Source organism: Phyllostomus discolor, chromosome 2 (genome assembly GCF_004126475.2).
Source record: "Phyllostomus discolor isolate MPI-MPIP mPhyDis1 chromosome 2, mPhyDis1.pri.v3, whole genome shotgun sequence".
Classification (NCBI taxonomy): domain Eukaryota; kingdom Metazoa; phylum Chordata; class Mammalia; order Chiroptera; family Phyllostomidae; genus Phyllostomus; species Phyllostomus discolor.
In genome coordinates, this window is record NC_040904.2 from 183,327,720 (window position 1) to 183,354,559 (window position 26,840).

The 26,840-nt window shown below is 33.5% G+C and overlaps 1 protein-coding gene across 1 annotated transcript in view; it reads right to left on the reverse strand.

Annotated features, from left to right (window-relative positions):
* The window catches only part of ETNK1 (ethanolamine kinase 1), a 49,852-nt gene that overhangs the window by 16,113 nt on the left and 6,899 nt on the right, over window positions 1-26,840 (reverse strand). Inside the window, exons 2-4 of the mRNA XM_028531604.2 lie at window positions 24,020-24,279; window positions 12,059-12,199; window positions 8,647-8,789 (exon numbers count right to left, since the gene is read on the reverse strand). Of these exons, the coding sequence (XP_028387405.1) occupies window positions 8,647-8,789; window positions 12,059-12,199; window positions 24,020-24,279 (544 nt within the window). The remainder of the gene's footprint in view (window positions 1-8,646; window positions 8,790-12,058; window positions 12,200-24,019; window positions 24,280-26,840) is intronic.

Genomic DNA, 26,840 nt, shown 5'->3' on the forward strand with positions numbered 1-26,840 from the left:
ATTTTTTTTTTTTTTAAAGAGACAACAGAAAAAGTTGAGCATCAAAACTAGTCACTGTCTATAGGAATCAAAAACGCAAAGGCTTAGGAGGGCCAACAGTTAAAATGGATACATAAACAGAGATGGCTATAAAAATAGTTTCTAAGCTACAATTGTGAAAATGAATAGCATATGCCTAGTTACACCATCTTTTGAAGACAGTTCATACTAAGGCAAAAACACCTATGGTCTTATACACACTGGCAATTCAAAAAAAAAAATCTTGTGAACTATAATGTCTTGTTAGATATATATGTTTAATTTGGGGATGTATGTTAATCTTATTTAAACTCAGAAAAACAGAATTTATGACAAAAATGTCATGGCAAATGAAGTATTTTACATAAAAGCAATATTTTAATGTAACTGCAATTAACACACAATTCTAAACTTACTTAATAGTCAAATCTAGAATAAAATAACTGAGAATCATGAAAGTATCAAAGCCCAGTAATTAAAATCTACATGCATAGTGACAAAATAAAGATAAGATTGTAAAATGCTGGTAACTACAATAAATTACTGATGGTAATCCAACCATCACAAGTATCATAGTGTTGAATTCACACAAGAAAATCCCATGGAAAGTCTTAAAGTTAACCAAATAACTTCCCTAAACCGCAGAATGGGAAGTCAAAATGTGTTTTTAATTTTTTTTCTAGATTCCTCTGAGAATAAGAGAGTGAAGACCACCATCATGAGAAAACACTTTGCAGCCATGAAAAAAATTTCATTTTCAAAGATGATTTAATTACCAGGAGAATTACAAATATAAGAAAGATACCAAATAGTAAATGTAGTAATCCAAATTATTAAAATATTATGCTTTAAAGAGAGGGAAAAAACAAATAATACATAAGGGAAAAAAAGATGAATGGCTTTTGGTTTCATTACCAGTGACAGACAAGTGATCCTTTTTCCTTTATATTTTAAATTCTTTACAATTAACATTACTTTTAGGAGGGAAAAAATGACAGTTTAAAAAGATCAAGATGAATTCTCTAAACAAATCTGTAAATAGACAACAGACTTAAAAACAATTATTTGGGAGATACCTATCCTACTTGGTCACCAAGAAATCAGGATTCAAGACTTACCAAGTTGCACAACTGAACTATCCAAACCGTTTTAATGTAAAAATGTTTTAATTGCAGCTGTTGATTGTTCTAACCTTTAAACATAAATTCTTGTAAAGCTCATATGAACTGTTAACATGCCAATAAAAATACACAGCCCAGACCTGAAGATTACTTTTGCCAAATTTCAATTTCAATTTTCAAAATTATATTCAGAATTTGGCAAGTATAGATAAAATAGCAGGTAAAACATGCCTGCCTGTAGACACAATTCAACTAAATCATAGATCATTCATTTTAACAAAAGTTAAAATCCATTTCATATGAATGTTTTAGCAATGACTTTTTGTAGTAGCATTAACTCATTAAAACTAGCCTTTTTTCATATGCTATGTCGAGTTTATAAATAATGAAATTTTTAAAATAAGAAAATGAAGCTAAGAAGATACAGATGAGGCTGTTACCAGGCTCCGTGCATGTGAACAAGTGATGCGACAAACCTCCAGTCAGTGCGTTTAAGAAGCACGGGGTGCGCCGCCACATGGCAGCAACAATGGCATACCTAATCTGTAGCAGATGAAGAAAATTTGGCAAACTCACATTTTACAAGACACAAAGCTTAAAAGGAAAAACTTTTTTAAAAATCTGCATTAACTATTCTTTTTCAAACTTTTGCAAAGTGGAACTCAACCTTAAATTTAATCTTTTGCAACAGAGTAAAATTAAAGATGCCTACTTCCCTTATTTTGGGTGCCAGAAAAATCAAATTACTAAAAACTGCTTTCTAGTAAAAGAAAGTACTACATTTTTTTCTTCTGCAAATTTAACTTATGACTTCTAGAATTTCCAGTTATTTAGAGGAACATCCACATCACTATTAATAATTAACAGTTTATATGGCATGATTATCTTAATTCTTTAAGACATGAATTTTTAATTAGGATTTCAAGGGTGGAAAAAATTAGAATATTCCTTAAAATTTTATATACAATTTTAGATGTATATGCATTTTCTGAAGGAATTCTCAATTCCCCAAATTTTCAAGAGACCCCTGACCTCCAAAAAATAAAGTAGTGCTTTAAAGGCTAAGGCTATGTACTATTTATCTTTATATAATTTGCACACTGACTAGTACATAATAGGTAAAGCCTAAGATTAGTGAATAAATATACTCTGAATTTTCAAAAGCTACATTTTTTTATTACTGTGTTTCTTGCATACCTTCACAGTAATAAAATCCACTAAGTAATAAAATAACACTAAGTTAATTGTTCAAATCTCAGTAGAACTGAAAGTCAGCCAATTTTTAAACTACTTTAAAACTAAAAAAAATTATATTAACTAAGACTATGATTCACATGATATTCTTTTGGATTCCTTTATTTTGCTGTTGTTAAGGAGAAAGGAATAAAGGTAAAAAGTATAATAATCAATATAATACCCTGAGTCTTTCCAACTTACTCTACTGTGTAGTTTTAGGCAAAGCAGAAAGAGAATATAAAGTATTACCATGATCACACTAATGTTAGCAAAATGCTTTCTCTTTTACACAGGAAGAAGGAATATTCTTCTCTGGGAAACTATCTCTTCATTCCTCACTCTGCTGTCCAGTAGTAGCCTTCAGCAGAGCACTCATCATTGTGAATGTAAATATCTGTTTCATAATCTTACTCCTCCACTACATGGCATATGGCTTTCTGGAAGGTAAGTAGGTCCCTTTCATCTTTCATTATGCAATCCACAGAGCAATACCTAACCCAGGAGAAGCATTAAAATGCTAGTGGAACAAATGAAGGTTTTTCAGAGAATGCTGAGACATAATGGTAACACACGTTTAAATGGAGTGTGGGAGAAATAACTATGGAAAATGACAAAGAACAAAGTAGCATTTTTGACATTCATATTCAAGTATACAAACACACAGTGGGACTAAATATATGCACAAGAAAACCCCATTTAAACTAGTATTTATTTTAGGTAACTCTTTTTACAGTCCTTTTATTACCTGATTTAGGGATATTTTATTTTACGCCAACTATGATCTGAAATACAAGTTAAAACAAGGTTTAACTATCCTTCATAACAATTCCACTCTGGAAAATATAGATTACCAAATACAAAAATAAATTCATATTTAATTTTAAAATAAAACAACCAAGAAAAAAAAACAAAAAACAACCAAAAAACCCCTCTTGTAAGTTATTAAAATGTCAGTAAAACAACAATGCCTCTTCATGAATAACAGAGTGGGTAAGATCCAATCAAGTGATGGCAAATGGCCACTGGCCCATTTTCCATTTATACTGTGCAAACCTCTAAAGAAAAACCTGGTTTATGCTATAATTCCCAGAAAAATCTTTTTTCCCCAGTCATTTATATTTCCTTAAATAGCTGTAATTCAGCTGCTTGTATTTTGCAGACATAGAAAATAATCAATGGTGGCCATTACTGAAACTTAAAGTTATAATAGAAATCTTTATATGAAGGAATGAGGAGAGGTATAAAAATGAAAAAGCCACCAATAAACAATGGCAGAGTATCAAGACATGAGACAACAGTCTAAAAAACTTAGCAATTACTTCTAACATGTAAGCAGCTAAAGGATTAGTAGAAATTAAAATATTAGATTTGAAATCAGGCAATAAGCAGCATTATAATTTGTTCTACTTCATATAAATCTTTTAATTAATTATTACTTTAAAAGATAACTGGTAAGTCTTACAGTTAAGAAGCAAGAACTGCTGCTTTTCGTTTCTTATTATGTAACAAATCCTATCACCATATCATTGAGTATTCTTTTCTTACCTTTTTAAGATGTCATGTCTCTGAAGGCGAAAAATAGGCTGCTGTTTAAAAACCACCTAAATTTTGAGGCTAACTGTTCAAAAGTCTTGACAGCTACCATCAACTGCAGAAAGGAAGCTCTCTCTTCTCCCATACTCCTGAGTCCTGTCAACTGATATGGTAAGAAGAGGCAGTGGCAGTATTTCTTCCTGTGATGCCTACCTTTCCTTTAACATTCACTGGTGAAGATGCCTATAAACTTCAGGGTTCTCAGTCTTCATGTGTATGTCTATATGAATATGTACTCACAGCCCTGGCTGGTATGGCTCAGTGGATCGAGCGTGGCCTGAGAACCATAAGGATGCCAGTTCAATTCCCAGTCAGAGGCACATGCCTGGGTTGTGGGCCAGGTTCCTGGTTGGGGGTATGTGAGAGGCAACTGTTTTGCACACAACGATGTGTCTTTCCCTGTCTGTCTCCTTCCCTTCCCCTCTTTCTAAAAATAAATAAGTAAAATCTTATTTTTTTAAAGAATATGTATTTATATATATACACACATACATTCATGTATTTTTAAACTTTAAATTAATCACTCAAGGTACAGTCAAGACAGACTAAGTTGTACTTAGAAGCAAACTGAATTGGCATTTCATATCTATGAATCATAATTCCTAGGTACAGGACAGAGTAAACATTCTGGCTTACAATAATCATTTTCACTTTTTCAGAATCCGATACATTTTGTAAAACGTATCCCAGAAACAAAATACAGGGGTTGGACCTACGTATGCTGAGGCCAAATCAAGCCAGCCCACTGCCTACTCTTTAAATAAAGTTTTTTTGGAGCATAGCCACACATATTTATATATTACCTAGGGCTGCCTGGGCTACAACACAAAGTTACACAGTTGTTGCAACAGAGACTATAATATGGAATGCAAGGCCTAAAATATGTACTATCTAGCATCTTACAGAAAAAGTCTACCAATTCCAATTACAGTATAGAGAGCTATAACTGAGAGCTGCCAAGTACCTCAGTGTTATATACTTAATAAGCGTGATAATGTCAGGAACCATCCATCAGAAGTAGATTTTGTCTAAAAAGAATATAAAGTAAACTAAAGTTCTAAACTATCAACAATATAAGTACTGAAGGGAACTCTGTACTTATGCAGATTCTTAAGCCCATCCATAGAAATTCTTGTTCATTGGTCTTGGATTTTTGTCCAGTTACCTAGGTGATTCTGGCACAGAATCAAATATAAACAATTAAAAAAATAAAATGACTTTTCTAATAGTACTTACTTCCATATGTGATTGAGCAGAAATTTGAACCCAAGTATGCTTAGTTCCAAAAATCTATGTCCATTTTGACTTCTCTTGGTTATAAACTAAGCTTAAATATATCTGCTTTTAAGAGTTAATGTGAAGATTTTTTAAATTTAGTTACAAACAAAATCTAATTTATTATGGTTGAAAAATACATGCAGGGATGTCAAAATGATACAGGATAAATTCATTAAGTTTAACTAAAATTTACACTTTTGAGATATAAAGGATCTAAAACATACTACAGAGATACACTGAGCTTCATGTCAAGGCTTACTTCTTATTTTTATATACTGATATCTCATAAGTGGGTATGAAATGATAAGGCCCTGAGCTCAAATTACTGGGTTGGCCAAAAAGTTCTTTTTTTTTTTTAAATGTAAGATAGTTCTAGTAGCACTTAGTTGTCTTTAACTTAACTTCATTCGAAATAATTTTGTTTTATTGTATTGTGACAACTGTCATGTCAGCATGCATTTAAAAAAGTAATAAAATTGGTGTATTTTTGAGCAGCCATTTTAATACTGAAGATGGAAGAAAATATGCAACATTTTTGGCATATTATGCTTTATTATTTCAAGAAAGGTGAAGATGCAATTGAAATGCAAAAAAAAGATTTGTGCATTGGGTGGAGAAGGTGCTGTGACTGATCAAACATATCAAAAGTGGTTTGCAAAGTTTCGTGCTGGAGCTTTCTCACTGGATGATACTCCATGGTCATTGAAACCAGTTGAAGTTGACAGTGATCAAATTGAAACATTAAGTGAGAACAATCAACATTTTACCACATGGGAAATAGATGACATACTCAAAATATCCAAATCAATAAAATTGGTGAAAATGAAAAATGTATGTTTTATTTTACAGAAAAAATAAACGGACTTTTGGCCAACCCAATACATTAAAAATTTAAAAAGTAATAAATCAAGCTTGTTTTGAGTATAATATGCAGTTTTTATTTATTGTATACACAAATTATTTTAACCCCAAAAGATTTAACACTTGGCTTTTAGATGCTATACCAGGTAACTAATTAAGGAAAAGAACTTTGTGATACATTTCTCATTTCTATTATCCTCCTCCAGATTGAAGCTCTAAGTATAACACTAATGCTAAGCTACAGTCTCTTTTGGTTTTTTGCTATTAAATTTACTAAATTAATAGAATTTGTATTTTTAAAAAAGTCTGAGGCATGGTACCAGATCCTTCTAAAGACAAACATGTCATATAATCATAATACTTCAAAACCACTAGTTCCTAATTTAAAATAGAATAAGATAATTAACAGCAAAAACTACCAGCCACACTTTCAGGAGTTTTAGATTTTACTTAAAACAAGATTCCAACCCCATTTTCTTAATGATTATCAAGTAATCACAGAATTTATTTATTTTTTATGGATGCCATGAAGTCCACACTGGCCTTTCTAACAAACACTATAAAACCACTGATAAGTAAAAACAACAGAACATCTCTATAATAAACATAACCACAAAGACAATAAACAAATGATATATAGCAGACATCTGTGAAGAAGGGTAAACTCTAAAATATATACCAAAATAAATACATTTGTTAAACTTGGAAATTTATTCTTCTGTGTAGGGAAAATATTAGACATAAAAGTATGATTTAGGTAACTCTTGGCAATACAACAAATGACAACTTTGAATTCCTAAAGCCAAACTGAAGCATAAATATTTCATTTGAAAATATGAGACATTTTCTTAACACTGATCAACAGTTTAGATAGGTAGCTGGTAAGATTAAAACATAAAAATATACTTTTTAATACATAAGACAAAGTAATCTGATTTTTTTGGTCCCTTCTATTTTAGTTTTATAAACAAGTTCATTCTATGAAATGAATATGCAAAAGAAAAAAGTATGAAAAGTTAAAAGGAAATAGACTCTCTTTGATTAACTTGCAGTTAAAAATAAAGCTGAGTGTCCACTTCAAATATAAGATGAAGTACCTCATCTGAAATTTCATTATATAAAATAATGTGATATTTGGTCTTGTTAATAATCACTTTAATGCATAACTAACACTCTTGTCTCACAAATGGCATTGAGATTTGGTTACTAGTATATAATGTAGTACATATATACTATGACAATTATATATAATAAATGGATAATAAAATATTTAAAGAACACTGTCAAGTACTTAACATTTAAGGGTATTCCTGAAGTTTTAAAAAATTAATTCCACACAAAAACTTCCAGATATTCAAAATAAAGATGTTAACTCAGTATATTTTTAAATAAGCGAATCTTAATCCACACTAAAATATCAAATATGAAAGGTACTCAAATCTGTTTTTGAAAATAGCTGCCTCAGGCTACCACCCTTGACAATGTTCTTTACTTGGTTTTCTTCAAGTTAAAGCTGGTTACAAAGATTAATCACCTTTGTGTTAGCATGTCTCAACTTACAATCTATTAAGAATGGTCACAAATAGTAGTGTAATAATTATGACCATTTAATCAGAATTCTTTGGCTTTAATATGTTCACAACAGCACACTTTTGATTCAAAACAATCTTCCAACTATAATGATTATCTCCTAAACTGATTTCCCACAAAATGCATTAGCTTCATAGTTTCAGAGAGACTTCTGAAAACTAATCCTTCAACCAAAATTGTATTTTTAAATTTCAATTTAGTATGGAAGGACATCTATTGTTTAGCAACCAAACCTCAAACCAACTTATCCAATAATATAACCAAGTGTTTCTTAAATATGAAAATTTAGAGAATTTGAATACAGAAAGACATAAACAGTCACAGAAAACACTTCACCAAAAGTTTCACTGTCTACCTCAAAATATATTAAAACTATTTACCAGATCTTCTTGATTATTACTTTAGTAGATATAAATTTCAGCAACTACAAAACATTTCTTCCATCTGTGGCTATCTCCTTAACATCGAACTACCTAAAACAAACCAGTATAGTAAACAGGTAAAAGAAAACCTGGAGACATATTTGTTTCTAATGCTGTTGTCCTTTCTAACACTGACAAAGTTTCTATATTTATAAAGTAGTGGAAAGTCAATTGGTATTTCAATAGCCCCCATTACAAGCAGGTATATTTTCAAACCATGAATTGTCAAGTAGGTTGTACAGTTATATTTATAAACAAAGTCATTTTTGTCATTTTTCATGTAAAACTTGCTTAACAAGAACCAATTTGTTTCTATTAAACCAATTTTAAGAAACATTTATACAAATATACAGGGAATATATATGCATAGTTTAGCACAGCTACCATGACTTAATAACCTAAACAATTTTTAAAGACTTTATGCGTGTTTTCAATCCCTGCATTTGATTTAAATTTGATACAAAGATCAAAAGACCATTAAGAACATCAAAGAAATCATCTACTTACTGCTAAGGTCAAATACCTACCTTGTTTCTCATTGTAGATTATATTCTTACACAGTAGGTCATTATGGCAAAGCACAACAGGTGAGCCCAGGTTGGAAAGAATCTCCTTCATCCAAGTCATCTCTTCCTGAAGAATCTGAGAGCTTGGGATATCACTTAGGAACCTTTTAGTTTTAAAAGAAGAATTTTATCTTGTTTAGATTGATGGTATTTTTTTCAAGTTTGACTAAGGATTAATATCTAAATTAAGTTCTTTCCACTCAATTGCAGAGTTCTGAATTAAAACAAGCCAATTATTCCAAAAGCTGGAATAAAGAAAAACCTTTACAATGAACTTAAATATGAATAAAAAGAAACTGACTTATAGTTAAAATATAGAGCAAAAAGGTAAAACTATATCACTACAAAATTGAAGGAAAAAGTAATATGTAGAGCTAATAGCTAACACTAAGCAGTATTCTAACTGTTTTACATTTATCTCCATTTTGTCGATGGGAAAAACAAGACACAAAGAGTTTAATAAAAAGAGGTTTAAGTATACTACTTAAAGTTACAAAGACAGTCCATTAAGGAACTATAATATCTATTTCAAGTTTGGAAGGCTAACTGCAATATGAATCAGCAATTTCAAAGCCACTAGATATTATTATCACTATATTGACTCATACTATTACATGACAATCATATAATTATTTTATTATCATATGACAATCATGTCATAGAATTCTTCTATTATCTGCTATAGAAATTGCCTCAGAATAGCCAGATTGGGAAGGGTGAGAGGCAATGTGGTAAGGTGGCTTAGAGATCAGAGCTCTTTACCTTATATTTTTTATTCTTTATTATCCTATATTTGTATTAATTTGATAAAAATGAAGCAAAAAGATGGTGTCACCACAAATTCCTCAATAATACCACCAGGCTTACAAAATTGTTTACTCTTTGTTTTCTTTACACTTTAAGTGAAGTTCTCTTTATTCTTTCTTTAGTCTTTCAAATTATTCCTTATATTTCCATTTTATAATATAATAATGATTCTGTACACTGAATTTACTTTAATAAATTTGCTTACTCATGTGGTCTGTATTTTTCTCACTACTCCTTTCTCATCTACACAACAGTTTCCAAAAGTAATCCTTACAGGTTCTTTTTAAAATGCTGTAACTATTCAAAAATAAAAGTAGAGTTAAATGGAAAGAGAATTCAAAGTATTATGATCATTACAATCATGTACAAACAAAAAAGTAATTTTTTTAATGTTCTAGTTGTATATTTTCTATTGGGGCAGGATGCTTTCATTCTGTTATTAATCAATGAGCATCTCCAGCTTGTCCAAAGTATCACTGACATCAAGAATTCAAAGCATACCTAAGAGAGACTAGGAAATATAACCTAAAACCTATCCTAAATAACCTTGTTTGAATAATAGTAATTTTTAAAATAGCAGCTAACATTTACTTAGCACGTAAATGGTCAGGCACTCTTCTAACTACTTTCTATATACTAACTCAAGTAACCCTCACAAAAACCCTCAAAGGTAAATGTACTACTCGTTATTTCCATTCTATAGATGAAGAAATAGGTAACTTGCCCAAGGTTAAAAAGCAGAAATGTTCAAGGGAACCCTAGTGCACTGTTGGTGTGAATGCAGACTGGTGCAGCCACTGTGGAAAACAGTATGGAATTTCCTCAAAAAACTAAAAATAGAACTGCCTTTCGACCTCGCAATTCCACTGCTGGGATTATACCCTAAGAATCCTGAAACACCAATTCAAAAGAACCTACGTACCCCAATGTTCATAGCACAATTTACAACAGCCAAGTGCTGGAAGCAAACTAAGTGCCCATCTGTAAATGAGTGGATCAAGAAACTGTGGTACATTTACACAATGGAATACTATGCAGCAGAAAGAAAGAAGGAACTCCTACCCTTCATGACAACATGGGTAAAATTGGAGAGAGTTATGTTAAGTGAAGAGAGGCAGTGAAAGACAAATATCATATGATCTCGCTATAAATGGAACCTAACCAATAAAACAAACAAGCGAGCAAAACAGAACCAGAGACATGGAATTAGGAGACAAACTGAAAGTAACCAGAGGGGTGCGGGGGGTAATAGGGGAAAGAAGGGGAAGGGTCAAGTCAAGGAACATGTATAAAGGACCCAGAGACAACATCAATGGGGTAAGATTCAGTGTGGGAGAGGGTCAGTGGGTAGGGGAGATTAATGTGGGAAAAAGGAGGACAACTGTAATTGAACAACAATTTAAAAAATAATAAAAAATAAAATAAAAAGCAGAAAAGTTAAGTGGCAGAACTGAGATTTGATCCCCACGCTATATGGCTCCAGAGTCTTGTGCTCTGAACCTATATAATGCTATATACTTACTCTCAACTTTGCTATTATCAAGAAAATCTTACATTTACCATTGCTATGTACTTCATTCTTTTTAAGTGGTCTTCCCTAAAAATCTTTCAATAAAATAGCTATTTCCAAAGAGAATTTTCTGTTTCTATGCTGTCACTTCCTCAATACACAGGACACACTTCCAAACATATCCCAATTAAAGGGGTATAATATCCTATCAAATTGAAAGTTTGACAAAATATATGCAGATATAAACAGTTACAGAGTGACTCAAACTAATCATTGCAATAATCATACTCAACAAAACAATTTTCCCTAATAAATTATTTTTTTAAAAAAGAAAAAAATCTATAGGTCCTACATGTTTCTGTTGTTCTTAAAGACTTCCTAAATACAAAAACTGAAGTTTTCATGACACTTTAGATATAAAGAACAAAATAAAATTCCAATTTTTATATTAATAGATTCTAAAAACTGATTTACAAATTGTTTTATATAAAAAATAATGAAGTACTAAGTTTGAACAGTCTTACAAAATCTGAGTAAGACTCTAGTAAACAAATGTCCAACTACATTATATGGCACTTCAGTAGTTAGTAAACTAAAACAACACAAAGTTTTTCACACTCCAATATTACTATGCTGCCCCAATATAGACCTCTAGGCCTATTTAAAATAGCTTTGAACAAAAATTATTTTTTTTAAGTCTCAATGGCCAACTCATACTATGCAAAAACATACCCATTTTTAGTGATCTTTATATTTCATTTACTTGCCAATAAATGTTCTATCTTTATTTTTGGCCCCTCACCTCTACCTATTCCTATATCCCCTGCTTTTTGTAGGGTTTTTTGAGGGGGGAGCTGAGGGCTCACCTGGGGAAGAGAGTGATTTTATTTCTATAGTGACATCTGAGAGTTGAATAAATCATGATTATTTTATTTAAATGAAAAGAGATAAAGCAAACCAGAATTTACATACAAAAACCTTGTAGTTAATCTTTTAGACCCACTATTTAGAATAAAGCAATGTAAAACATCATTGTGAATGTAAAAGTAATTTTACCTTTTATTAAGATCTTCATCTGCAAATCCTGTGGGAATGAGAGAGAAGTACTTCCCCATCTTGAGCCACAGATTAGATTTGGGAATCCAGCCATTGTGTGCATGGATAGCATGAATTTTAGCAAGCTGGCGCGCTATTAGCCTGTTTAAAAACAAAACAGAAAAAGAAAATGTTAAGCATCATACAGTTCACTGTCTAGCCACAGGTAAACTAAAATGACTAGTATGCATATCTTATAATATAATTTCATCTTTATCATAAATGCCTAAGATTCAAAATAATATGTCAAGTCATCTCTCACAAAGAGAGGAAAACAACTGCTTAAAGCATCAGAGGGAATATTAGGCAATTAAATACTGTGTCCAAAAAGGGTTGAATGTCGGAAAGTAGGTGTCCTATTTTGATTATGCAATGTTTGGGATCAGCAAAACAGTACACAGTAATAAATGATTTCAAGGCACATATTAGACATTAATTACAGAAACATTTATTAACACTAAGTTACTTTAATTTTGAGCCTTTGAGGTTAAAGGGCAAAAAGGAACTAATGTAAAAAAGTAACCAGGGAGTTAATGGGTTCTAGGAGTTAATGTCTTTAACTTTGTTAAAGACAAATACTCTGGACGAACATAGGATTTTATGATGTGAGAATCAATCTTCTTGATGCAACCTCAAAATAATTTGAAGTTGCATATACTTATGCCCATACTATGTTTGTCTCTTAGAACCCAATAGAGCAAATGCTGATAGAGGAATAAGCATACCAATCAGAAATAAGAAATAAATTACCAAACAGCCTATAAACTAGTAGGTGAAAAAATGACTTAACAGTAATCCACAAACTGAATAACTTAAAACTGGCAAATTTTCAAGATGCTAACAATCTAACATAATGCTTTTCAAAATTAGTTCTAGGACTTACAAATAGTACCATATACGAATGCCTGAGGTCCCACCTCAGATCTACTCAATCCCAATCTCCCAATCTCTGGTGTGGGCCCTAGCACTTCTCATTTTAAACAAGATCTCTAGGTGATCCTAATCCACTGTAAAGTTTAAGGACAATAATATAAATGCTCTTCAGCTTGGCTATGTACTGAAACCAAATTTTGGAACTTCCAGGGGAAAATACAGAGCCCTGGGTACTATCCCCCAGGCATTGTGATTTGACTAGTCTGAGCATCAATACATTTAAAAGCTTCCCAGATGACTTCGATATGCAAAAATATTTGAGAACTATTCCAACTAAGGCACACAGGGAATCTAACAAACTGTTATTACATAACTATTACAGTTTTATACTATAGTGAATATTCCCATCAACCTAGTTTCTAGTAACAAAAGTCTTGATTTTCCTCTGGAGAAACTTTCAGCCCCCTCATTTTTAGTTAATGTGATTCATACAGCATTTATCCTGACTCCCCATCCTACCTGCAACAGTAACTTTGGTAGGAGTAAAATATGACACATACTTGCCCAGAACAATCCATCCTTTAGGCTACAATAATTGGTTCAGGGCATGTCACCCAAGCTAGGCCAGAAGGACTCGATCCCAGAACTTTTGTTGAAGCTTTGACTTTGGTTGAAGCCATTAGAAAAAGAATCCCTCTCCACTACAACCTAGTGTGGCGATACTGATTATGTAAGCCTGCAACTGCAGATCATTGTGATTTGACAGAAAATAAAGTGAACACAGACTTTTAAAAAACAGAGTGATATTACTAATGACACTGTTCTGGAGCCCATGGATACATCCATGCTTGACCTCATTCTCAGTTATATGTACCAATAAATTCCTTCTCCTTTAAGTTGGTTTGAATTCTCATCATACTCTTATTAAGAGTCCTAATGCATTACCAAAATATTAAAATCTGTAACCATTTTAGGTATGTGTGCCTTTATTCTACCTCTCAAATTAGTAAATATTTACATAAATTAAATAACTGCTGTTTGAGTGACCTTCCTGAAGACCATATACTCATGTCTGACAATACAGTAAAAAGAAACCTATTTTTGTGCCAAACTTTCATATATGCATAAACCCAAATTAATGTATGATACTTTAAGGAGGAGGAAACTTCAGGAAAAGGCAAGTTGATGATAAAGCCAAAACAAAGGAGGGGGCAAATACATATATATGCACACACTTGTATATATACATATGTGTATGTGTGTGAGAGACACATATGTATTTAAACTAGTAAAAACAGGTTTAAAACTTTAAAGATGGAGTTGGGACAAGAGGCCTGAAGAAAGGTGTTACAAAAACACACAATGGGTAATCTATGTCAATAGAACATTGTATCCTATATATGTTTACTGACCAAGTAAGACTGGTGATCTGGTGATTCAAGTGAAACAGGTATTCAACACCAATAAATTTTATTTACTGTGATTTCAAAATAAATTCCATATTTCTGCCATGTATGATGTGCTACCATGTATAATGAGCACTCACGTTTTTGGCCCAAACTTTCAGGAAAAAAATTTTGTTTTAATTTTTTAATTCAATTTTTTATTTATTTATATTTAGATACCTGTTTTTTTGTATTATAAGGAATTTTAGCATTTACTTTTGAACATATTATGATACAAGAAATTGTATGTAACAAACAATTACAAAACACAAGAACAGATACAAGGTATTTCAGATACCACCCATATATAATGAGCATCCTTATTTTTCCCTCAAAAGTTTGGGCCAGCCCTGGCTGGTGTGGCTCAGTGGATTGAGCACCAACCTGTGAACTAAAGGGTCACAGGCTCCATTCCCAGTCAGGGCACATCCCTGGGTTGTAGGCCAAGTACCCAGTGGGGGGTGTGTGAGAGGCAACTACACAGTGATATTTCTCTCCCTTTTTCCCTCCCTCCCCTTGTCTAAAAATAAATGGATAAAGTCTTTAAAAAAAAAAAAGTTTGGGCCAAAAAGTATACATTATACATGGCAAAATACGGTAAATAATAATGTAAATTTTTATAGTTTTACCCCAGAGTTTGTATGAAACCCTGATATGCAAAACATAAAATGTAGTCTCAAAAGTTATCTAATTGTAAATTATTTAGTTGGAAGCAACTGGAATGACAATTCTATGGTAAATACTTCAAAATGATTAATACATATGGCCACAGTTCCAAAGGGCTCTTTTAGATTAATGGAATCTGTTGAATATGAATAGACACTAGAAAGAGAAAACACATACACCTTCTGAGTGCTATGACCTTTCTGGCACAAAGGTGGATAACTGGAGCAATTTGAACTAATTATGTGATGCAAATTCCAAGCCTTTTCCACTACAGAATACCCCCCATAATGCTGCACAGAATTAGCTGGGCTATAATTCTGACTTTGCCATTGTATTTCAATCTGAACTAAAGCAAATTATTTAATTTCTTTGAGTTGCAGTATTCTTACAAAAGAAAATACTGTTTTATTTGATAATCTTTAAGATCTTCAAATCTAAAATTATATGCCAATGAGTATCAGGAAAAAAATTACACAATTTAATTCCTAACAACATAAACTTCACATTAATATTCCTATACAAATATCCTGTAGAGTAACTTCCCATTTCATACCAATTTCAAACTAGTTATAATAAAAATATTAAATGAACATAAACTATAAACAAGCAAAATTTTCCAAATGATATTTTTATAAAGTTTATCAAACATAAATTTCCCTCTTAACAAATCTGATATTACAGATGAAAATGAGAATTACTATATGAAATTTTACAAACCTTTCTGCATATGGTAATACATACCTACTCAAAAGGAAAAGACACTAAAATATTTGCAAAAATCTGTGTCAATACTTAAGAGCTAATTATAATCTTCTAATGTAAATTATAGATATATTTGCCCTATCCATAGGTGTATAGATTATATACATTTAGATTATATAAGGGACAAAATTAATATTAAATGACTGTATTGTACTTAATACATAAAAATGTATTCAGCATTATTTAAGATGTTTCATAGCATTTTCCTATAAAATTAAAAATAGATTAACAACACATAACAGTAATAGTTGAGATTGCTTTGTCAATACTATTGATAAATACTTCCACTAAGTTACCCTACAAATAACAAAGACCATGCCTTACTTTTCCATCTATTCTAGCACTTGGCACTTAGAAGAGGTACTTAACAGGTATTTGATGAATTGGTAATTATCTTAGCAACAAACTCAGAGTATATTTAGAAATTTACCTTAAGACCAAGGAATTCTCCCACTACTATTAGGTTTATTAGGCATTAAGTTTATTGTCAGGTGGATTAAAATATATCTTGGATTTTTAAAAATCACATATGGTAAGAGTTTTAACAAAATTAATGCTATACAAAAACAAAGTGACTGTTTGAAATTACTGCCTGTTCTTTTACAGGACAGGCACATCTTTTATGAGCCTCTTCTCAAATTACAGAATTCAAGCAATTTCTACAGCTCTTAGAACTACCTGGTCTATCTTTTCTGTAGAAAAATTAATGAGGAAGAAAATCTATAACACAAATATCTTCATGGAAATAACAAATACAATTCAATTGTGATCATAGCACCAACATACTAAAAACCTAGGCTTCGATGAGAGATTAAAAAAGTCCTAATTTCGCCCTGGCTGGCGTAGCTCAGTGGATTGAGCGCGGGCTGCGAACCAAAGTGTCGCAGGTTCGATTCCCAGTCAGGGCACATGCCTGGGTTGCAGGCCATGACCCCCAGCAACCGCACATTGATGTTTCTCTCTCTCTCTCTTTCTCCCTCCCTTCTCTCTCTAAAAATAAATAAATAAAATCTTAAAAAAAAAAAAAAAAAAAGATCCCAGTGTTAAAAAAAAAAGTCCTAATTCCAAGTTCCATATTCACCTAAAATTTCGGATAAATTGGGCTTGATCAAAACATACAATTTGTAAAGAATGACTTTAAGAAAATTAATAGTTTTTACTAATAAATGAATTCAATAAAGTTGCAGAACACAAAAGCAACACATAAAAATCAGCTGTAGTTCTCTATTAACAGTGAACAACCCCAAATGGAGAACGATTCTATTTACAATGGCATCAAAAATAGTAAAATACTTAGAAATGAACTTAACCAAGGCGTGAAAGACTGTACAATGAAAGCTACAAAATGTAACTGAAAAAAAATATACAAATAAATGAAAAGATATCACATGTTCATGGACTGAAGACATCAATACTACTCAAAGTGTTCTATAGATCCAATGCACTTTCCATAAAAACCCCAATAGTGTTTTTTACATAGATAGGAAAATCCATCCTAAAATTCAAAAAGAATCTTAAGGAACCCTGGATAGGTACAACAACCTTGAAAGCAAGAATAAAGTTGGGGGTCTCATACTTCCTGATTTCAAAACTTATTACAAAGCTACAGTTATCAAACCAGTGTAGCACAGGAGGTTCTCAAATAAGGTCATTTCAATATTGATGAGAAAAAACAATTTGCAGTCAGGGCCACTGTCTGTGTGAAGCTTGTACATTCTTCCCATGCATGCATGGGTTTTCTCCAGGTACTCCAGTTTCCTCCCACCTAGAATGTGCATGTTAGGTGAACTGCCATATCTAAAATGCCCCAGTCTGAATGTTGGTAGGTGTGTGAGTGTGGCCTGTGTTGAAATGGTGCTCTGTCCAGGGTGGGTTTCCACCTTGCCAATATAGGCCCTGGATACCTGAAACCCTAAACTGGAATAAGCAGGTTGGGAAATAATTTTCTTGTTTTTATCAATCTTTCTTAAATGTATGTATCATTCGCATTTATTTCAGGTTTGTTTTTTTTTTTTAAGATTTTATTTATTTATTTTTAGAGAGGGAAGGAAGGGAGAAAGAGAGAGAGAAACATCAATGTGCGGTTGCTGGGGGCTGTGGCCTGCAACCCAGGCATGTGCCCTGACTGGGAATCGAACCTGCGATGCTTTGGTTTGCAGCCCGCACTCAATCCTGAGCTACACCAGCCAGGGTTTATTTCAGTTCTTAATACTAGAAGTGTTTTGGGTCATCATTTAGAAGATTGGTGATGTTTCTGTGACCGGATATACACCCTAAGAACTTTTAAAAAAATATATTTTATTGATTATGCTATTACAGTTGTCCCATTTGCCCCCTTCACTCCCCTCCACCCTGCACACCCTCTTCAACCCACATTTCCCCCTTTAGTTCATGTCCATGTGTCGTAAGTTCTTTAGCTTCTACATTTCCTATACTATTCTTACCTTCCCCCTGTCTATTTTCTACCTACCACCTATGCTACTTATTCTCCATACCTTTTCCCCCCCTCTCCTCTTCCCACTCCCCTGTTGCTAACCCTCCATGTGATCTCCATTTCTGTGGTTCTGCTCCTGTTCTAGCTGACTGCTTAGTTTGTTTTTGTTTTAGGTGTGGTTGTTAATGACTGTGAGTTTGCTGTCATTTTACTGTACATGTTTTTTATCTTCTTTTTCTTAGATAAGTCCCTTTAACATTTCATAAAATAAGGGCTTTGTGATGATGAACTCCTTTTTTTTTAAGATTTTACTTATTTATCTTTAGAAAGGGAGATAGAGAGACAGAAACATCAATGTGCGGTTGCTGGGGGTCATGGCCTACAACCCATGCATGTACCCTGACTGGGAATCGAACCTGTGACACTATGATGAACTCCTTTAACTTGACCTTATCTGGGAAGCACTTTATCTGCCCTTCCATTCTAAATGAAAGCTTTGCTGGATAGAGCAATCTTGGATGTAGGTCCTTGTCTTTCATGATTTGGAATACTTCTTTCTAGCCCCTTCTTGCCTGCAAGGTCTCTTTTGAGAAATCAGCTGACAGTCTGATGAGAACTCCTTTGTAGGTTACTGTCTCCTTATCTCTTGCTGCTTCTAGGATTCTCTCCTTCATTTTTACCTTGGATAATGTAATTATGATGTGCCTTGCTGTGTTCCTCCTTGGGTCCAACTTCTTTGGGACTCTCTGAGCTTCCTGGACTTCCTGCAAGTCTATTTCCTTTGCCAGATTTGGGAAGTTCTCCTTTATTATTTGTTCAAATAACTTTTCCACTTGTTGCTCTTCCTCTTCCCCTTCTGGTACCCCTGTAATTTGGATGTTGGAACATTTAAAGATGTCCTGGAGGTTCCTAAGCTTCTCCTCATTTTTTTGGATTCTTATTTCTCCATTCTTTTCTGTTTGGTTGTTCCTTCCTTCTGGTCCACTCTATTGATTTGAGTCCCAGTTTCCTTTCCATCACTATTGGTTCCCTACACATTTTCCTTCATTTCACTTAGCATAGCCTTCATTTTTTCATCTAATTTGTGACCAAATTCAACCAATTCTGTGAGCATCCTGATCACCAGTGCTTTGAATGTGCGTCTGCTAGGCTGGCTATCTCTTGGTCGCTTAAAAGTACTGGCTCTGGAGCTTTGATTTGTACTTCTGTTTGAGCCTTTTTTTTTTTTTTTTTTTTTTTTTTGATCTGGCCACACCTGTTACATAGTGAGAAGTGGAGCCTTAGGTGTTCTCCGGTGCCGGCAACCCAGTTGCTGTGTTGTGACATTGTATGTGGGAGTGGGGTTGAGAGGAAACAATGGTGCTTGCTCCTCTCTCCAGTGGATTTCAGTCCCTTCCACCGCTTCCCCCAAGCTAACCGGGCCTTTCTGGTGCTGATTCCCACATGGGTGGGCTTGTGTCCATTCTAGGACACCGTGGATCTCTCCAACAAACTCTCCTGTGAAGCTGGGCGTCTCTCCCTGCGCCTCAACCCCCACAGGTGTTTTTAATCAGTGTCCCAAGGTTCTATTTCCCGGCACTGGGACCCTGGGTTGCGTGATCTGTGTCACTGCCCATTTTCACCTGGTTTATCTGCTCATGAATGTGGCCCAGACAGCCAGGCGCCTTGCACACAGTGCCTCGCTTCACAGCCGCCACCTTACTGGGTCTGCTAGCTACCTCTGCTCTTGCACCTGAGATGTCTTACGCACCAAGAATGCGTTACAAGTTCGGTGCCACTGCTTTTTGTGCCGCAACCGTTCTCAGCCTGGCTGCCCGACTCCACCCCTACTACTGGTCGGGATGAATGTGTATATTTTAACTCCTTGGTTATCCGACTTCCATACAGTTCAATTTCCTGTCAGGTCTGGTTGTTATCTTGTTTTTGAATTGTCCCTGACCTTATTTTGGTTGTGCAAGGAGGCACAGTGTGTCTATACGCCTCCATCTTGGCCAGATGTCCAAAACCTGCCATAAGAACTTTACTCTGTTTACAGTTGACCCTTCAACAACACAGGGATTAGGGGTACTACTCTCTCCCCTGCACAACAGAAAATACACATATAACTTTGACTCTCAAAAAACTTAACTGCATTACGTAGTTGGCCCTTGAACAACACAGGCATTAGTGGCACTGACCTCCCACAGAGTTGAAAATCTGCATTTAACTTTTTTTTAGATTTCATTTATTTACTTTTAGAGAGAGGGGAAGGATGAAAGAGAGGGAAACATCAATGTGCAAGAGATACATTGATGGGTTGCTTCTTGCATGCCCCCAACCGGGGATCTGGCCCACAAACCCAGGCATGTACCCTGACTGGGAATCTAACCAGTAAGTGACCCCTCAGTTTGCTGGCCAGCACCTGATCCACTGAGCCACACCAGCCAGGGCAAAAAAATCTGCATTTAACTTCTTCATTAACTTCTGAATCTCTGAAAAAAAAAAAAACTATTGTACTAATACCCTACTGTTGATTGGAACTGATAACATAAAGTCAATTACCAACAATGGGATACTACCTTGTGCCATTAGGATCTCTAATATCAAAAATAAAATAAAAACCAAAAATATTAAGTACTGTCAAAGATATGGAGAAATTGGAACCCTTGTACATTATTGGTGGAAATGTAAATTGCTGCAACTGCTATGGAAAACAGTATGGCAGTTCCTCAAAAAATAAAAACAAAATTACCATATGATAGAGTAATTCCACTTCTGGTTATATCTCCAAAAGAACTGAAAGCAGTGTCTCCAAAAATATATATACACCTATGTTCATAACAGTATTATTCACAATAGTCAAAGGGTGGAAGCAACCTAAATCTCCATCCAGGAATGAATGAATAAACCAAATGTGATACACACATAAAGCTGAGTATTAGTCAGCCTTAAAAACAAAGGAAATTCTGACATATGCTGCAACAAGGATGAACCTTGAAGGCATCATACTAAGTGAGATAAATCAGTCACAAAAACAACAAAAGTATGAATCCACTCACATGAGGTACCTAAAACTGTCAAATTTATCCTATTACATGAGGTGTCTAGAGCAGTCAAATTTATACAGAGAGTAGAACAATGGCTGCCAAGATAATGGGAACTTGTTTAATGAGCATAAAAGTTTAGTTTTGCAAGATGAAATGAACTATGAAGATTGGTTGCACAATGTGAATATACTTAACATTATGTACTATATACTACAGGGGTTGGCAAACATAGGTTTACAGTTGTGAGCACAGTTGTGAGTTCTTATTAAATAATAAGAACAGAGTTTCTTATTATTGTATTATTTATTTGTATTACAACTGTAAACCTACTTTTTCTTAACACCTGTGTATACATACATATTATATATACACTATATAACACTGTATAAACTGTGTACTTAAAAAATAATTAATACAGTAAACTGTTGCATGTATTTTAACCCAATTAAATTTTTAATTAAATAAAATCATAAAAAAGAATATAGTCCTTAAAAAGTTTGATTAAAACAATCATTTTCTATTAGTAAATTTTATATACAACAGGAAAACTATTTTAAAAATCTCTTCCTTAAAGCATTATTTAATAAACCATTGATTTTTGTTTTATATATACAAGAAGATAATGAAAAATTACTTAAAAGACTTCTGACTATCATATGTAAGTCTTCTACCTAGTCTCAATAAGTAAGGTTTTACTGAACTAACATCAAGGCAAATGCTACTTTAAAATCCCATACTCAATAAAGCTAAATGTTTAAAAATCTTAAAGCTTCACCGAATTCCTCAAATACCTACTAACACTCACTAATTGCTCCCCTTGGAAACTCTTAAATATTTAAGAGCATTAAAACAGTAACAGCGATTTTTTTTAATTGAAAAATAATCCCTAATCCTACCATCCTAACAGTTTATTTCATGCTCCCCTTGAGTTTTCACATGAGCAAACTATTGCCAGACTATAGGCTACAACTCACCTATCGAGCTGATTTTTTCTTCTTAGCCCTGTATAAGCCATTTTGCATGTTTTAGACAATATTTAGATTATCATTTAAATAGTAGCATAACATTTATTAGGGCTGGTGTGCCCTAGTTATATCTAAGTATGAGTCGTCATGACAGAAATGTAACATATAACCTTAAAAAAAATTACTATATCTTGCCTTAATAACTTCCAAAAGAGAACATTACCAGTTTTACTGCAACCCCCAGTGAACCAGTTTCACTACAATGCCTTTAGCACTGGAAATCAGTGTTTTTTTTTAGTTATACTTCTTAAAAATGTGCAGTAAGCCCTAGCTGGTGTGGATCAGCGCACTGAGCACCAACCTGCAAACTAAAAGGTCCCTGGTCAGGGGCTTGCAAGAGGCAAACACACACAGATGTTTCTCTCCCTCTCTTCTTCCCTCCCTTCCCCTCAGTCTGGAAGTGGATAGGTGAAATCTTTAAAATAAATAAATAAAGATGTGCAACAGCCCTGGCCAGGTGGCTTAGTTAGTTGGAGCATGGTCCCATACATCAAAAAGTTGCGGGTTCAATCCCTGATTGGGAGGGCATATCGGAGGCAACCGATCAATGTTTTTCTCTCACATCAATGTTTCTTTCTTCTCTGTCTCTCTCAAATCAATGACCATATCCTCAGGTGAGGATTTAAAAAAAAGAAAATATGTGCAACAATTTGCTTGAAACTGCCCTTCTCCCATTATGTCTGCCACTGGGTGGTTTTTAATTTAACATTAGTCAGGATTCCAAGAAAGAGGTGTGTTTTAGAGAGATACCTCATGAGAAAATTCCTAAACCTTTGAATTTTAAAAATTTTTCTGAAGGTCTCTGCAATACTTGATTGCTACAGAAGAGTTCAAATAAAACAGATCATGATAACTTTCAATAAGTTGAATTACTAGATATGCATTAAGTTGGCACAACTGGTCTTTACCTATCATCCCATTCCCTCGTCATCCTCCATGCTCCACCTTATCCTGCAAAGCCCAGTTTAAACATGATCTTGTCAAACACTGCGTGATTTCCCCAATATACTACAGTAAACTACCCACACTGTTTTGAAAAGTTTTTCTCTGGTGTGTATCATTTCACTCCCCTTCCCCAAGATTATTGTGTCACGAACTGTAAATTACTAGGAGATCAAGGACTGTCTGAATTCTTTTTCTTCCTCTAAACTAGATCAAACATAAACATATATTCCAATGCCTTTTATATTTAAAGTAGATACCCTTTGTTATAATTCAAGCAAATAGATATGTCTGGATGAGCCAAAGCAAACAGAGAACTGTGGACTTTGATCTAAGGTATAATCAACATTTACTGAAACTGTAACTGATCAGTCCAGATTGTTCACTGCAAATTTATCAATGGACTGACCTAAAACAATGGCTTAAAATATGCCATCTAATTAAATCCAAATTGATAATAAGAAATGTTAAATACTTTGAGTCAATCGCTACTTTAAAAAATTAAAGGGAAAATTTGTTTTTCTGGAGCAGACTAATCCAAATCCTCTTGTAGTCCTTTCTTTTCCAAAAGGTCAACAATGAGAATGGCAGGAAAAAGAAATGTTTCTTTACCTATAAGAAAACCCTAACTAAAGAAAGTTTCTAAGTTAAATAGTTGCTCAAAGAAAGAAAAGGCAATGTTAAAATATATTTTCTTGTGTATTTAATACTTGTTTTGCAAAAGGAAATATTTAGAAAAAGAAATGTACCTGAAAATGGCAGGGTTGCGGACATGCTTTGGATCCAATGCTTCTCCCTGTATAAATTCATAGCACAGTCCATTATTGAAAGTACAGTAGAGTTGTGGTGCACAGCCGTGGGCCTGTAACACTCGGAAACTCTTCACTTCCTCATCTCGATCAACTAGCAATTCAGTCTTATTGCCGTAAATTCGCACCAGGACAACATCCTCCATTGTGTTGCCCACATAACAGCCAATAAGTTTGTTTGTGATTCCATCCGTGAAGAGCTGTCCAAAAAAGAAAAAAATTGGGGTGGGGTGGAGAAAGCAATTACATACTTTCAGGGAACTGGGTAAAAGATAACATGAAAATAATTAAATACCAATGAAAAGAAATTATCTACTTTTTAACATAAAAGAACTTTTTAAAGCAATTTTGCCTAACATGTTGTTAATTTTTTAAAAGATTTTATTTATTTATTTCTAGAGAGGGAAGGGAGTCAGAAAGAGAGAAAGAGAGAGACAGAGAGAGAGAGAGAGAGAGAAACATCAATGTGCGGTTGCTGAGGGTCATGGCCTGCAACCTAGGCATGTGCCCTGACTGGGAATCGAACCTGTGACACTTTTGGTTCCCAGCCCGCACTCAATCCACTGAGCTACACCAGCCAGGGACATGTTGTTAATTTTAATTAAACAAATAGTAATTATACTGTTTAGTCTTGCTATTTCTATAACATTGACTTCCTTGATTTAAAAGTGTTAATTATTCAACAACCAGTATTTCTATACAACTTTTTGATAGCTATTATATCTCAGTCTGCCTTGTACTATAATAACTGCAAATGAATTTGTGTGTGACTCAAGTCTACAACTTCCATTAAAGTTTTAATATCAACTCCTGTATTGGAGTTTCTAGATTATCAGCCCACCCTACAAATTTCAAACTTACCAGCCTCCATAGCTGTATGAGCCAATTCCTTGAAATACATAATATATGAGAGAAATTCTATTTCTCTGTACAACCATGACACACAGTTTTTAAAATTTTAATTCCATTAATCAGAATTTACTCTACAGATATCACTTTAAAATTTTTCCAAAATAAGTGTACAAAAGCAGTTCACTGAAATACTGTTTTTAATATCCAAACAATAGAAAGAATTCAAGGTTGCTTTAAAAATATAGGGCAGATTACATATACTAACATGGGAGGAAGTCTAAAAGATACTTGCATTACTTTAAAAAGCAAATACAGAGTGACACATATATAAAAGAAACATACTTATAGATATTTATAAACATACTTTGATATATGACCTGGTAAATTCCTGATTTGCTATTATTTTAGAGTTTCACAGGAAACCATTCAGAAAATAACCTATAGGGAGAATAACTTGGAGTTGAGAAAGTTAGACTTTTCATTTTTCATTCATATCCTTGTATGTGTTATAAGTATTTTATTAAGAGTGCATATCATTTATATTTTTTAAATAAAACCAACAGGTTTAGATAGAATATGGACTTTCTAATTTTTTGCTTCACAATTTTTTAAAACCTTATTTAAAAATACTTCAGTCACATAATATTAACATGACAAATACCATGCTAACAGCTATCAAAAAATTATAGTCAATATCATACAAACACGGAAAAATGGTTACAAAAGGCTATATTAAAAAAAGGAATACAAAACTACCTATGGTATGATTAAAACTATGTAAAATACAGAGGGAGCCCTGGCTGGTGTGGCTCAGTGGATTGAATGCCAGCCTACAAACCAAAGGGTCATCAGTTCAATTCCCAGGCAGGGCATATGCCTAGGTTGCAGGCCATGACCCCCAGCAACCGCACATTGATGTTTCTCTCTCTCTCTTTCTCCTTCCTTTCCCCTCTCTCTAAAAATAAATAAATAACATCTTTAAAAAACTAGTAAAATAAAAAAAAAATATGGGAGAAGTAGAAGTTAAAAAAATCAGGTAATTTTAAAATAAAATATATACAGGAATTTTTTTCTATTCAAAGTTTTAGTATTGTAATCATCTTTTTATTTCATGTAAAGGAAATCTCAAGTTCCTTATAAAAGGAAATTCATGTACTTGGCATATTATTTTTCTCTGATACAGACTTGCAAAAAATTACTAATTCAAAATATTCTATTTTGTTAATTTTAAAATAAATTTTAAAACTGCTATTGTGATTACCACTAGAGGGAGGGAGAGGTTAGGACCAGGAAGAAAAATGGAGACACTATTCTGGGTTATTGGTAATATTTTATTTTTTTCCCTGGGCCTGGGTTACACAGGTATATGGGTACTACTACAGGTTTATGTTTCATGCATTTTTCTAAATGTTTGTTGTATCTCATGAATTTTAAGAGTGATAGAAATGTATCTATTTATAACCCATTCATTTTATCAGAGTAAAATAACTCCTTATAAGACAAATCATGAGATACATAACCTCTGATTCCTTAAGTATAGAACTTCTATTATTGCCCTATCCTTGTCATGCAAAAGAAAAAATCTTAAGCTTCCCTTTTCTCTCACCTACAAGCAATTAACAAGTGCTGCACATTTATTTTCTGAAATGTCAAATCTGTCCCTTTATTTCTGTCTCCAAGGCCACTGTCCTAATTAGGGTCTCAGCACCTTTTGTTTAGACTAACAGTCTCTCCTACATTCTTTCTCAAATATTTCTTAATAGAACATACAGAAAGATATCTATTTATCATCTAATTCAGTACACAGATATTTTATGTAAAGGTAAAAGAACCCTGACTGGGTGGCTCAGTTCCCAGCATACTGGAGTTACAGAATTGATCCCAGGTCAAGGGACATACAGGAGTCAGC